This window comes from Corvus hawaiiensis, chromosome 4 (genome assembly GCF_020740725.1).
Source record: "Corvus hawaiiensis isolate bCorHaw1 chromosome 4, bCorHaw1.pri.cur, whole genome shotgun sequence".
Lineage (NCBI taxonomy): Eukaryota > Metazoa > Chordata > Aves > Passeriformes > Corvidae > Corvus > Corvus hawaiiensis.
The window spans coordinates 15,844,005-15,859,003 of record NC_063216.1 but is presented as its reverse complement, the minus strand read 5'-3'; the positions used below and the strand labels follow the sequence as shown (position 1 = coordinate 15,859,003).

The window sequence follows — 14,999 nt, the reverse complement described above, 5'->3', positions numbered from 1 at the left end:
CTTATACAAGAGAAAATTGAATTGGAAGATACAGATAAGTTAAAATGGGCTAAATAAAAAGAGGGCAGAAGGAAAAAAAAAAGCTCAAAAATGCCCTCCTTTCTTTTAAACCTGATCAGGGTCCTTCAGGAAATTAAACACTGAGACTATTAGATTCAGATAGAAAACAGATGATGTTATGCATAGGAATACTACAGAAGATTCAAGGCCTAGGCAGCAGGGACATATGTGAATAATCAATGAAGTATTTCTGGAAAGAAGCTTTTATGTTTTTAATACTTAACACTTCATAACTGAGCCTAATAGGCAGAATAAAAAGAGGGCAGCAAAAAATACAACTAGTAGGGGGAATATTTTTCCAGACACTGGTCCTTCTAGGCCCTCTGCCCGCCCAGTCCACAGTACCCAATCTTCCTCCATTGACTAATGTTCATTTGGTCTTTTTCTCTAAAATTTTTGCTTTCCAAGTCACTAATCTGTGGAGCTGCCACTCAGAGAAAGTTCTGAAAGTCCAGAGCAGACAATTCCTTCATGAACAAAAAAGTTCAAAGTAACAGACACAAATAAAAAAGCTTCTTTTATAGTCTGTTTTCTAACTTTGTTTTGCTTACCAAGGTTCATACTCTAATTTAAATTGTATGTGGCACATGAAGACATCTAGTGGCTGAATGGCAACATTATTTACCAAGAAACTACAAAGATTATGATTTCAAACTTTACTAATTCAGCATTGGAGAAATCAGATTTATTTGTATGACCCCAGTTTGCATTAATTCAGTCTTCATAGTATGTAAATATTGGAGGTATCCAAACATTCCCTTTTTCTTCGGTCTTCCCTCATCCCCTTTTTCTCCCTACTATTTTCCCTCTGCACTTCCCATCCTATTGTTAGCATATCAAGGAAAATAAAATGAGCAAACATTAGAGAACAATATGGAAATGATCTTAATAGATTACAGAAATTAAACGTTCCTTTCCCATTTCTAAAATTAAGCATATATATATATAAAACACAGTTTGAATTCACACTGTTTCTGTTGAGGATTGATCTATTTTTGAATGTCTTTTGATAGCTAGAAACTTTATTTACAAAATAATTGGAAGCAGATTTTCAGAAACTGCATGCAATTTAATTGAATGCACAATCAAATGAGAAGTACAACTATGTTTTATTTTAGTAACCACTGCTCTCTAGTAGAATTTGGTTGCAAAAAGAAAATTATTATATGACTTATTTAACAATTTTTGCTTCCTGACAGGTTGACAATCTTGTCTATGTATGCAGAGGGAAACTGGAAGCATTTCAAGATGTGAATATCAAATTAAATTTACTGACATACTTCATAAGAAGACTTTCTAAAAATACTGCAAAAACATTTTTATATGCAGAAATAGAGGGAAATATGTAATTCAAAAAATGTATGCATTTCTAAAAACATCTAATTGTTTGTATAATGGCTAATGCTTTACAATGAGATTTAAAACATCATTTGTTACATTAAATATAATATGAAATAAATTTTGCAATGTATTTTACCTTTCTTTCATTCATGTCATCATCTTGGCCTTCATATTCACCCTGGAGAAAGAAAATAATTTAATAACTGACATAAAAGCAGATAAAACTAAATCAAAGTTTGGTCAGCTGCTCCTACATTGTTGATTTTACTTTTAGGTCACAACTTGAAATGTACTTATAGAAGAGTTTTCATATTAGAATCACACTTAGAAAATGTTTTCATTGTCATAGACAGCAAATATTTGTGTCTATGAATTGATGTCTCCTGAGTGACACTAGCAGAGAACTGGATTTTTAATAGGACATACGTACATCGTGAAGTGGGTAGGCTGCATCATAAACATTGTTTGCTATTAATGTGCCAATGCCTAAAGAAAAAGAAAAATTCGGGTGGTCAACAGGCATAATTGAAGAGAAAACATTATTACAGCTTTCATTTCATGACATTCCAAAGGGGAGAGCACTGTATAACTGACAGTATTCAAAGAATAGAACAACATAGGAGTCCCTGACTGTGGAAAACATTTTTCAGAGCAACTCATTTCCATAAAGTGCTCTTTCTTCAGTGAACAGCACAGTACAAAGACTCTTTTGACCACTTGTTCACCCTGACAGCAAAGAGCCACGTGACTGAGGAGCAAAGCATCTGGAAGTCCTTCTTGAATCTTTACAATGGTCAGAACCATGAAGTCCTACTGGCCAACAATTAAAAACAACCCCCCCAAAAACTTCCACTGAAGTTTGTGGTTATGAAATCATAGAATGGTTTGGGTTGGAAGGGACCTTAAAGATCAGCCAGTTCCTGTCCCCCTGCCATGGGCAGGGACACCTTCCACTATCCCAGCTTGCTCAGAGCCCCATCCAGCCTGGCCTTGGACACTGCCAGGGAGTTTAGCAAGGGAATCCCCAGCAAGTGACTGCAGCACCTATAGACAGACATAAGATCCCTACTGGCTCTCAAGACCTGCAACTCTTACAGCAATTCCATCCTCAGTCTCTGCAGGCGAAAACCATTGTTCCATAAAAAAGGCAACCAAAGATGGGTAATTTATGATAATTAGTAACATAATATGTATATAAAAATTGATTCCAGGCCTCTTTGCTTTCAATGCCCAGGAAAAAAGTAACCAGCTATCATGTCTTTAGCAATGAAAAACATTTCATTGTCAAATTACACATTGTTCTGAAGTATTTGGTGAAAACCTTCTGATCAGAGATGCTAAGACAGGCAGTAGCAATAAAACTCTCCCTTGATACAAAGACATGTACAACTACATGAATTAACAGAATCAGGAAATTATGCTTGGATAATGTCAAGCCTGCTCCTGAAAGCATTCAATGTTTGGAAGTTTGCAGTGGTTCAGAGTTATGCTAGAAGTAAATAAGGTTTCCTTGTATAATATCATAGGAGTAGAATCAGATTCAGCCTTACAAAGATGTAAAAAAATCCATAAGCAAGTGTGTTTGAAGTGTTGTTATTTTCATCTTATGATATTATAAAGCATGTTTATGAAAACCAAAGACTTCTCTAAGCACTTCCAACAGCACTGTCCTGCCTCTTGTGCAAAGTAAACAATGAACTCCTGTATAAAAAAAAAATAACAAAATGATGTTTAAAAGAATCCTTAAACATTTCCTGATGAGTGGTTTTAAAATGAGATGGGAAAGCCTTAGTGACATATGAAACAGAGGTCTTTTGGGGGAGGATCTCGGGAGACCAAAGAGATAACTAAATTTATGTCAAACACGATGCACAGTCATGTTCTGGCTACGGACCAGAAAGATGGAAAGGATGGGAATGCTACAATAGTTACTTCCTGTCAAGTGAGTTCTTGAGCCGACCTAAGCTTGAAGTGCATCAGGCTGTATTTTCACCTTAGAGCTGAAAAAAATTCCTGAAAAATTATTACTAGTCCTTTGATCTCTAATGATGGCTTTTATTCCACTATAAACCAGAACAAGCTATTAAATTAAAGAAAACCCTAAGAGGCAAATATCTGCATTGGCAGAGTGCTCTTTCCCTTCCTACTCTGTCCTTGAGCTTCTCTCAAGTTTTCTCCCCAACAAATCCCAAAGTCTCCAGAAGGGTTCCCAGCAATCCAGAAAAATAAGGCAGCATTCCCCTCCATTGCCCCAGTGGAGCCTTTTGAGCAGATCAAAACAGAGAACAACACAGAGGAAACAGCTCAAAAAGCAGACACCTACCAAATGATGTTCTAGAAACTGAGAATGCCTGATATTTTTAAAAGCACAGTTCCATTTTTTTTTTAAAGAATCAGTGAGGCAGTCATAAATTTAAAAGTTTGTACTGGGAAAAGGCAAGTGCTTTTGGTTGCAAAAGAGAAAGCATTTTTTGTGGCTTTCATTTTGTTATGCTTTTCATGTAATTTCAAATATATATATATATATATATATATATATATATATATATATATCTCCTCTTCAGGGAAAACAAAATTAATCTATTTTCCTGCACCAAACACATGTTTTATTGCAGCTTCCCTGCACAAAATCACACCAGGACTGTACAGAATCTTGCTGCAGCTCATTATTTGCCAGGATTTGTCAAGAATTCCTTGGACAATGTGATCTGTCCATAGGTGGTCAAGCTTACAAAAGATTTCCAGAAAATATGGCAGGGAGCACCATCACTTCTTTTCCACTAGGGAGAAGTGTGCTATGATCGCACAAGGGTGAGAGAAAAGAGTAGAGAAAAGAGAATAAGTACACCTGTGTAAATTCTGAACCTCAAGAAAAATAAATTCTGAACCTCAAGCTCCAAAGATTTCAGCATTATCCCAAAAGTATCTTCAAAATAGCCTTATTTAAGTCATATATTTCACTAGGCAGCTCAGGGAGGTAATTTTTAAAGCTGAAGCAATAAAAATAACCTGGAAAGGTGCATTATTCAATTGAAATGGTAAGAAAAATATGCTCCTGCAAGAAATAATACAGCATATTGCAGTTGACATCTGAATTTTCCAAAGCAGATCATACAGTAATCAAATCCAATTTTATAACAATTCATGAAATGTGAGTTACATGCCAGATGCTGCACCTGTAGAAATGAAAAGCCAGCTCCTATTATGATCCAAACCATGGACCAGAAATTCTGATTTTATGCCTCAGAAAAAACATTTATTTCAATCTCTAATTTTATTTTTTTTTTTTGGGGGGGGGGAGAAATGTGCCAGCATATTTTGTGTCCTGCGAGAAAAATCAGTATTCTGTGAGGTACCTAAACAATTCCTTTCAAAAGAAAACCTCTAATTCTCTTCTCTCCACCTTACCCATGCTGTTTCTGGCCTTTGTAGATGTGCGTTTCAAAATTTCCCTCACCTGCAAAGAAGAACAATGGGATAACACACAAATCCTCTTTTAGCATGAATTTCATCGTGGAATTAGCAATAAAACAAACCTTTAAAATAGATGGCTTCTGCACTGCTGGTTTGTTCAGATGTTTAAATCATTTAGCAGATTTTATTAGAGGATTATCTGCCCTAACATTTGTAGGCTAAATCCTGCTGTGTCACATCCTTATAGAAATATTAGAAATATAAGGACTATATGGAAGGAAACCTAGTTAAAGCTTAGGAGCAGGGCTGAAAACAGCTTTGAACAACGGAGAGGAGTCAGTAGTTTCCCTACAGAGCATTTCCCACTCCTGAACCACCAGGAGCTCCAGAAAGGAATTCCTTACATACACGTATGTCAGGAATTAGTGTTCTGCAAGAACACACAAATGCATAAATTGATGGAATTAGTAAAGTTGAAACTGAAACGCTCCCTACAAATCCCATCCTAAACCCCACTAGCAAATCCCATTCAGCACAAGAAGACAATGATATGTTATTCTTATTAACTTACTATTCGGCTGCGGGTTGCATTGTCAAAAAAGGTGTCTTTGTCTTTGATGTTATACCTAAAACATTGAGGAAAAAGAAAATCAGCTCTGTTTTAAGACATGGAAGCAACAAGTAAGACAAGATATAAGATTCTAATTTGGAATTCACTTAGAAACCACAGCTAATCAGAAAAACAGATGTTTAAAGGACATATAGATGACCAAGTACAGCATAATAAAATGTGCTGTTTAAGACCCAGTCATTCAGAGTTCTACCAGGATTGCACTGATGGTGGGTGTAAAAATGCAAAATTATTAGCTAATATAAAATGCCTTTTGGGCAAGAAGAACCTCTCTATTGTTTACAGAAGATGACTTTTAATATTTTAGTTATAACATCCCCTCAGCTCTATAACATGCTGAGGTTATGTTATTAGATTTCAAGCAGCCTGATGCAGATGTTCATTACTCTCTTCCTGGCCACTAAACAGTCAGCATTTCACTTGAGTTCAAATAACCATTCCACTGGAATTATGCCTTCCCTTAAAACTCAAAATCATCATATGTGAAATTAGCTTCCCAGTTTATTCCCCTCCATCAATTTGACTTGTATTCAGAATTAATTAAAATTGTCAGAGGACAATCAATGATATGGTGGGTCACTGTATTTATTACTGGATTTTATTTATCAGACATAAATACAAGGAGACACCCAGGAGGGAAAAAAGAGTGTTTAACGTCAAACTGGGCCCAGAAATATTATTCTGAGTGAAAGGGCAGGTGTCAAGAATTCCTTATCTGCGTATTATTAGCTGAGTTTTAATTGCTACAATAAATCTATCAAGATGGAAAGTACTGCTGTATTTCTGCTAACTCTTGCTTTTTTCAAAACAGGCAGTAATATCCTTAACCAAATAATCAGGAATTTGGTGGGAGGACTTCTACATTTCAAGATGAACACATGGATATTTTATTTGATGCACTGCTTCCAGTGCCTTATCCAGCAGCAGTAAGTAGAGCACTGGCAGAAAGCCTCTGCAACTTAGATTTCTATTAGTCCCCTGAAAATCTGACAGCTTTGGATATTTCCTCAGGATTTCCAGACATGCTTGATGAATTTCTGAATTTTGACTGAAATATGGGTAAAAGAAATAACACCAAAATGATATATTCCAGCTTTCTTTCTTGTCCATCACATTTTAAAGTACTCACAAATACATTTTCTCTCTGGAAAATGGGTAGGACAAGGTTTTCATCTTGGTATTTTCTTGTTGTGGCACCTGGGGTTGCAGAGGTTCAGTCAATTTGCACCATATTTCATTTATTGTTTTGAGTATTCCCTTTTCTTCTGTGATTTCATACATCTGAGGAAATAAAACTGTACATTAGCATGTCCCTTCCAAAATTACACTAAAAGGAAGAAAGAAAGAAAAGAAGAATTTGCTGTACACATATGTTTAAACCTGTAATTAAGTGTCTTCTCTGAAGACATATTCCCATATAACTGTAAGCACCTGAATCCATATGGGTTGCAGTTCCAAAAAGTTCCTGTCCTTCACAAGCCACTTCCAGAAAAAAGAAAACAACTGGATCTTCATCCAGAGCTCCAGGTACCTCCTCATGTCACAGTTAAACCACCTGTCCAGAAGGATGCTCTGAGGGATAATATTAAAATCTTTACTAAAATCCAGGGGAAAAAAGTTACATCGAATGCCTTCCCCTCATCCACTAGGCAGGGAACCTTATAGTAGAAGGAGATATAATTAGTTAGCCAGAATTTTCCCTTTGTGAAACCCTATTGTCTGTGCCTGAGGAATGTATTGTCCTCCAAATGCCTTCAGTTGCAGCTGGTATGACCTTGTCTGTAATTATTCCAAGTCCTGAGCTTAGAATAATAGGGATGTCTTTTCCTGGCTCTTCCCTCTTGTAAATTGTAATAATCCTGAGTAGCTCCCAGTCAGTGAGTACCAAGTCCTTTGGTAGTGCACTGAAAGGGGTCCTGCTGATTCCTTCAGTACTCTGGGATCAATTCACAGGGCCCCAGGGACTTCTGGACATCCAGTGCATACTGACGGTCCCTTAAAATTTCAGTGGCCACAAATGGAAAGCCACAAACTGTTCCCACAGCTGCAGTCCTCTGCCTCAGGACCAGGCAGTCCAAGATTATAAATCTTAAAGACTGAGGCAAAAAAATCATTGAAGGCCTCCGTTTCTCCTTCAGGTGACCATCTCCAGCAAGTATTGGTCCAATATTTTCTTCACTCCTCCTCTTGTTATTAACATATTTTAAAAAGTTTCATAGTTGTGTAGCACAACACTGGCCAGTTTCAACTCTAGATGAGTTTTGGCCTTCTATGTTTTCTCCCTGAATATGTGAACCACAGCTTTGTAAACTTCCTGTGAGGCCTGGCCTTGTTTCTAGAGATGGACAATTTCTTCTTCTCAAGCTCCACAAGGAATTCCCTGTTCAACCAAGCACTCATGGAGCCCTCAAAAGCTGATTCCCAGGGACCAGAGCTGCATAGCTCCCTGAGTGGCTTTGAGTTTGCTCTCTTGAAACCTAGAGCAACAACTGTGCTGACCTTTTTGTTCTCATTAGACTGAATATTTTAAACTCGACCATTTTGTGGTTGCTGCAGCCAAGGCAGCCTCCTACCATCACATATCCCACATGTCCTCTATTCACAAGTATCCAGTCTAGGAGGGCATCTTTCCTAGCTGGCTCACTAAATCTTTGTGGCAAAGTATTATCTTCAACACCCTTCAGGAATTTCTCAGGCTTGATTGTCGCAGCAGTGCAGTAGTCCCAGTTAATGTCTGGGAAGTGGACACTTCCCAGAAGGACAAGAAATTTCTCCTGGTTGCCTATGGAATAATTCATCAGTCCTATACAATACTCAAACAACATCCTTGCCTTGTTTTCCATCCCCCTAATCCTCACCCAGAAGCTTCCAACCTTATAATCCCTCAACTGCAGCTTTTCCCTCCCATACAGGACAATTTTTCCACCTCTCCATCTCTGCCTACCCCTCCTGAACAGCCTTTACTTCCCTACGCCAGCACTCCAGACACAGGATTCATCCCCCAAGACTCACTAAAGCCAGAGACATCACAGCTTTGGGCACAGAGCAACACTCCCAGTTGTTCCTATTTGTTTCCCGTACTCATATTTGAATCTGGCACAGTCTCCCTCACCAAAATAACTCCATTATCATATCCAGAAGTTTATATATAGTTAAAAGGGCTCAGAGGGTACCTTTTCTCAGCCTGTCATGGGTTCTGAAAGATGATTTAAAACTGAACATTTGGGAAAAAAAAGTCTGTAATCAACTTGTGTTTAGAGGTGGATAAATAGTTTCCCCTGAAAATGCCTCTTTTTTAATGGTTTAATAGGATCCTTGAATAAATAAAAATAGCATCACAGAAAATACCTAATGTGCCTTGAGAGCAATATTTTGTATCTTTGAACAAAAACAGAACTTTCCTTTTAGTGGTTGCTGGCTGAATTTTTTATTTTATATTGCAAAATCCCCAAAATACAAGATTTGAGTTTTTTCAAAGTTGATTTTTGTTTCCTTCAAAGGAAATTCCTCTTTCAACTATCTTTAATTTCAAAAAAAACACCCAAACCCTAGGACATGAATATAGCTTTCCTGTCAAGCTTCTTTCTGGTAGTGCTGCCATTTCTGCAGCTAGAAATAACAGAGGATTTTTATATTTTTAGAGATAACACAGGATTTTTTCTCCCAATCAGAGAGAAGGGAATGCAGAGCTGTTGTGAATGAGGAGGATGCCATCAGAGATTATCAGCTCCTGGACAGACCTTAACCCAGGGTAAAATGATGGCAATGGTCATCAATTAAAATAGTATAAAATTTACTTTGGTGCATCTGCAAAAAACTTGGAGGGGAAAGTCCCCATGAGGGCAGAAGGGGAGAGAAATGAGCAGGCACTAAAAATGCATAAAATAATTTGGAAATGGATCAAAGAGAGGAGTCGAATAGGTAGAAAGTTTCCGGGGGTATTGTATCTGTCTAAAACCTATGCATTTTCAAAGATTGATTGGAAATATCCTTTTTTTTTTTCCCCTGGGATGAAAACACAGTAACAGTATGCAAGATTGATTTGGCCAATCTTCTGATAATGACAGGTTGTAACAGCATGAAATGTGAACCACAATGAAGCTTTTGGTGGGTGAAAACAAGATGAAAAAACCCAAACAAACAAAGACCAAACAACGCAGTGGGAGAAAAAAAATCAATTTGTCCTTCATTTCTAATGACAATGCAAAGAAGTCAGTGTTCATTAGTGCAGTTGATGAGTATCACTAAATAAAAGCACAAGGCAGTTCCCCTGACTCCAGTGGAGCTGTTAACCAATGAGCTAAATAATTGCAGGAACACAGATTGGGGGATCTGCTGCTCAGAATTTACAAGCAACTCTGCTGAAAACAGACAGAGAAGAAGAGAGTGAGCTGAAGTTTTAGTGACAACAGGCAGGTCTGAACTCACTAAGTCACTGATACCACCAAAACAGATTTTTTTGGGGAGAGGCTCTCTGGAGAAGTCTTAAGGCAATGACCAGTTTCATACTATCTCCCATACTACACCTCACCTTTGAGGGAATTTCCTTGACAAAAATCCAAACAGCTCCTGCCTTCTCAGCTTTCAAAGCCCTCCTTAGCACTCACCTCTGTCATCACCTGCCTGAATGCAGTCCATCAGCCAGCTGCCTCTGTGGCCTTTAAAAACCCCTTTGGAAGTCCCATCTTTAATATAGTGCTGAACAGTAAATCATCTCAAAAGACTCGGAAATGTGAAAAAATAATCCTGACAGTTCATTTTCTCTGATTTTTGATATAAATTAACTCCACAGGCTTCTATACATTTAATGATGATTCTGATCCTTCAGTCATACAACTTGTGGATAGAAAATGGGAGCTATTTACCTTTTTAGTGGGCATTTTTATTTTAAGAAGTTCTGCTTCTCGACTGAGGACTTGCCAAGGCGCATGTATACGGACAAAACTCAATCCCTGGCTCTTGTTCTGAAACATAAATAAAAGGGAAAACAATGTATTTAGGTATTTTTGAACAGAATATAGCGCTAATGTTTCGAGTTGTCAGCTCCAACTAAATCATTCAACAGTAGGCAATCACAGGGAATAACCAACTTCTGCTACAGCTGGGCTGCAAAGTGACATATTCCTTAAAAGCTGAAATTTTTATGCTCTAAAACCCATTAATCTACTACCTACAGTGAAGATCTGTGTGCACCAGGATGACAGAAAGCTACAGGTCCAGATTTTGGAATGATGGGAATGAGAAACCCCCAAGCTACAGGTTTTTTTGTATATTGATATTTTAAAAGTGATCTGATTTCTTTAGTGGGCTTTTGTGTCCATCTGAACCACCAAGATAAAAAACTTTTCTCCTACTCTGGGTAGGCTTTGCTTTAGTTCTTATTTTCAGTTTTGCCCAACAGTTTTCTGGACACTTCATCAAATTAGTGGTTCCTTACAGAGAATCAGGCCCAACATTTATTGCCCTAAATATCTGCAAATTGGAGAAGCAAACCTAAAGAAAACATAAAAATTTAACTTCTGAGTAGAGATACAAGCCTCATGTTTATGTAAATGACTGGTTATGCTGCTCAGAAGCATAAAACTGCACAAAAGGGCTTTGGCACAGCCAGTTTTCTGCAAGCTGTGCAAAAGAGGTCCTGGTAGCACATCCAAGCTACAGAAGGGAACCCTTAGAGCAGAAAGCAGCACCCCTGAGAAAAGCACCAAAATTAAATGAAAGAACATTGAGACAGAATTTTCCTCAAGGCACACAAATAAATTGTGTCAGTAAATCATAGGGATGAATGCTTACTCTGGAAATGTAAAGAAAGGCTGGGAGATTAGAAGGGGAATATCAGAGAAATCAAGGCAATGACCAGCTCTCACACTGTCTCCCATACTGCACCTTCCCTTTGAGGGAATTTCCTTGATAAAAATCCAAACAGCTCCTGCCTTCTCAGATTTCAAAGCCCTCCTGAATACTCTCCTCTGTCATCATCCTCCTGAACGCAGACTGTTGGACCATATCCTTTAGGGAAGGGCATGGAAGAAGTGGACAGAAGACTTTCAGGCGGAATTTCTTCACTGAAAGGGTGGTCAGACATTGGAAGGGGCATTGGAAGGAGCTGCCCAGGGAGATGGTGACTCCCTGTCCCTGCAGGTGTCCAAGGAATGACTGGATGTGGCACTCAGTGCTCTGGGCCGGATGAAAAAGCAGTGATTGGTCAAAGGCTGGACTCGAAGATCTTGGGAGGTCATTTCCAGCCTCAGTGACCCTGTGATTCAAAGGCTTGATTATTGCTAAGATTAATGATCTTTGTGTGGATGCTTCCAACTTCATGTAAACCCCAAACATGCATTTGCTGAATGTGTCTTTATGCTTCCTGATTAAAAAACAAAAAAGAAAGTTAGATGGAAATCCTACTATTATTGCAATCATTTTGCTCTTATTTCCCCTATAGGTGCAACATGAATTACAGAAATCACTCCCTCACCTTCAGCTAACATTTCTTCAGTGGACCAATGCTATTTTTGAGAGCAGAATGAGCTGCAGAATCTCTCTTTCATCAGTCCACTGGGGAAGTCAGCTTTAAGGGAAAGAAGGAAAAATTTACTGGGCATGAGCAGATGTTCTGGTAATCATTTTCTGAAAATAGATTAATAACAGATGAGAGGTTCAATTTCAGTGGGTGAAGATCAGGAGGCTTCTTGTGAGCTTTTGGCTAAAATCAAGCACGTGTCCCTGTCTGGGGGATTATATTCCATGTTGGCAAGAGGAGGGACATTGCGATCTAATTGGTTGCTTCCAGCTCAGGCTCATATGACTACACAGATTGCAAATAAAATCAGGCAAATAATTTGAGAGAAAAGACCAGATGAAGAATATGACCTTTGTATATTTGAACAAAATATGTTGGAAAGTTGTGCTGTTCATGAATTGATATCAGCTGCTGAGGAATCAGGCCATTAAAAATCTTTAAAAGGCTTAAAAATCACCTTATGATGGGAAACTGAGATAATTTCAATAAACACTAATGCAAAGTAAATAAAGTAGGGGAAACAGGACTAGGTGACTCCTGCTGCAGGGTAAACAAAAGATGCAGAACAATGGGCTGCTGGATGTTCACCTTGGGATCACTAGAACCATATCTCCCATATCTTCCTAACATTCAAATTAATCAAAGAATTTTAAAATAAATTTGAAACTATCAATTTCATGTCATAGCTCAAGAGATAAGCCATCTAACTCACTTTCTATGAGCTCACCAGAATAAAAACCTATAGGGCTACTCTTCTGGTAAGGTTCCTTACCCCACTTTTCCAGGTTTCACCTGCAGCAGTTCCAGGTGTCTTTTTTCCTTGTGATGTCTGGCAAGGATCTGCTCAACTGACTTATTCCCAGAAGGCTTCTTGTATTGCAAACATCTCCAAAAGTTACAACTTGCTTTTCTCCTTGCCAGAGTGGATTTATAACTGTTTACTGGAGACAGCCCCTAACTGCTCTCCTCTGGTTAATCACCTGAAATGATAATTTTGCATGTGCTCATCACTTTGTTCTAACAAAATGCTGTCAGTCTTCTATTTTGAATGCTCTAAATCACTCCTGCTCATTCACTGTACTCTGGATGTATCACTAAAGCCAACATGTGGTGGTGGCAAGCATTACTTTTGTTACACCACTCACTTGTTATTTAATACAGCCATCCTTAATCGAGTCCTTTTTCACTTGCAGCTGATGTCCCACAGGACTTTATCCTTGGCCCTGCATCGTTCCATGTCTCTATCACTGCACTCCCTGATTATATTATTTAAATTACTAAGTATTCCTAGGCAGATGACAAACAGATTTGTTGCTCTCATGATCCCTTTTTTTTCCCCCATCAAATCTATATTCCATATTACAGAGTTCTTCCAATAAGTTTAAGAGTGGAGGCTTTTCAATAAGTTCATTCAGAATTATTCAAGATATATTTATGTCTTGGCTGCTTCTCTGTTTTCTGAAGCTGAATTCGGTTTTCCCATTTCAATAGGAAAGCTCAGCATTAAAGTCAAATGGAAGAAAGTCTGGAAGGCCTGCTTTGCTTTTCAATCAGCACATGAAGAAAAATATATTGGGTATTTCTTTCAGTTTGTCATGATTCTTAGCAGTCTAAAGCAGGGCTTTAACAGCTGCCTATATTGTGGTTTTCCTGTCTTGGACTGGAAATGTATAGGCTGAATAAAATTCAAATTTCTCCAAAGGAGAATTTTTCTATCTTTCCTGCCTTAACAATAAAACACACTAGGACTTGCATCAGCTGCAAGCCTAAGATTTATTGCAAACTTATCACCATCGAGGCCATAGCAGAAAAAAAATATATGATAACTACAAAAGCTCTCATAACGGTATCTATAAAGTGATTATTCTTTTTACTGAAAGCTGAACATTCTGAAACATGGCTAGACAAGCATTACTAAGCAAAACTAAATTTATTTAGACACCTCTAGCATGAGCTAAATCATACAGTACTAAAGGCATCAGGTTTGTCAGTCACTATCAAGCCAAGAAAGGGCAAAATCAACGATTTTATTTTGGAAGAGCCCCAGGCTCTTTTTATGGTGAGCATATTGCTCCTATGAACTTTGCAAATACAGAATTCATTGCTGAATGCTACAGCTTAGCAAGTATTTCTTATCATTTCCTCATTATGAAACCACTAATCACTCCATATTTAAGGAATACAGTTTATAAATAACATATATTAAAAAATAGTTAATTTTAAACACTCGTCCAAAGAAATAGATTTCTGCCGTGTATCTTAACAGGAAGAAAAAGTAACACCAAAGGGTAGAAAGAAGCTGAAAAGAAGTGATTAACTAATGTCTAAGGGGATCTAGGGAACTGACAATCTTTCTAATGATTTTTTAAAAATGTGCATAGGAAAAGGAAAAGGCATAAATCATAAAACCTGAAGCATGTAAACGTCCTTCTTTAAAAAGAAAAACAAACAAAAAAACCCCCACAATACAGCTGAACTTTAAACATTTTATCCTTCAGTGATAATTAAATAGAAGAAAAATACCAGGCAGCAACTTTTTAGTGGCTCCAATTAATGTAATGTGACATCTTTCAGTAATGCAGCCACACTGGGAAAACGACAGTGAAACAGTTTGTAGTGAGGAAGAGAAAATAAAGGTCCTATTAGCTCAGTAAAAGTAATCGTCTTCCCATTAATTCCATTACCAAATGGATCTGTCACGTCTGCAAATGCAATTGCTCAAGATTAATGTCTGCTCTCCTGATACCTGCCCTGGAAATCGAGGCGAATACCAAAGTGATGTGATAGTGCAAATAAAAAGCAATTTCTTGTGATTATCACAGAACTGTGGTCACCTTCATTTTACAAGAGCAGAGCCAAGTCCTGAGCTCTTGGCCCCCAGCACGGGTAGCACTGGATTGCATGACACAGCACTGCCAGATTCAGGCAGAGACTGCAAAAGTGGCTGCGTTTTCTGCCAAATATATTGAATTTCTATCTGTGAAACAGTGTGTTTCTGTTCCTAAAGTTTTGTATCCAAGGTACAAAATCAGT

The 14,999-nt window shown here is 37.9% G+C and overlaps 1 protein-coding gene across 1 annotated transcript in view; it reads right to left on the bottom strand.

Moving 5' to 3' along the window:
• ANO2 (anoctamin 2) overlaps window positions 1-14,999 on the bottom strand; it is a 149,195-nt gene that overhangs the window by 107,050 nt on the left and 27,146 nt on the right. Inside the window, exons 4-9 of the mRNA XM_048300126.1 lie at window positions 10,312-10,410; window positions 6,576-6,727; window positions 5,387-5,441; window positions 4,810-4,858; window positions 1,832-1,887; window positions 1,538-1,579 (exon numbers count right to left, since the gene is read on the bottom strand). Coding sequence (XP_048156083.1) covers window positions 1,538-1,579; window positions 1,832-1,887; window positions 4,810-4,858; window positions 5,387-5,441; window positions 6,576-6,727; window positions 10,312-10,410 — 453 coding nt within the window. The remainder of the gene's footprint in view (window positions 1-1,537; window positions 1,580-1,831; window positions 1,888-4,809; window positions 4,859-5,386; window positions 5,442-6,575; window positions 6,728-10,311; window positions 10,411-14,999) is intronic.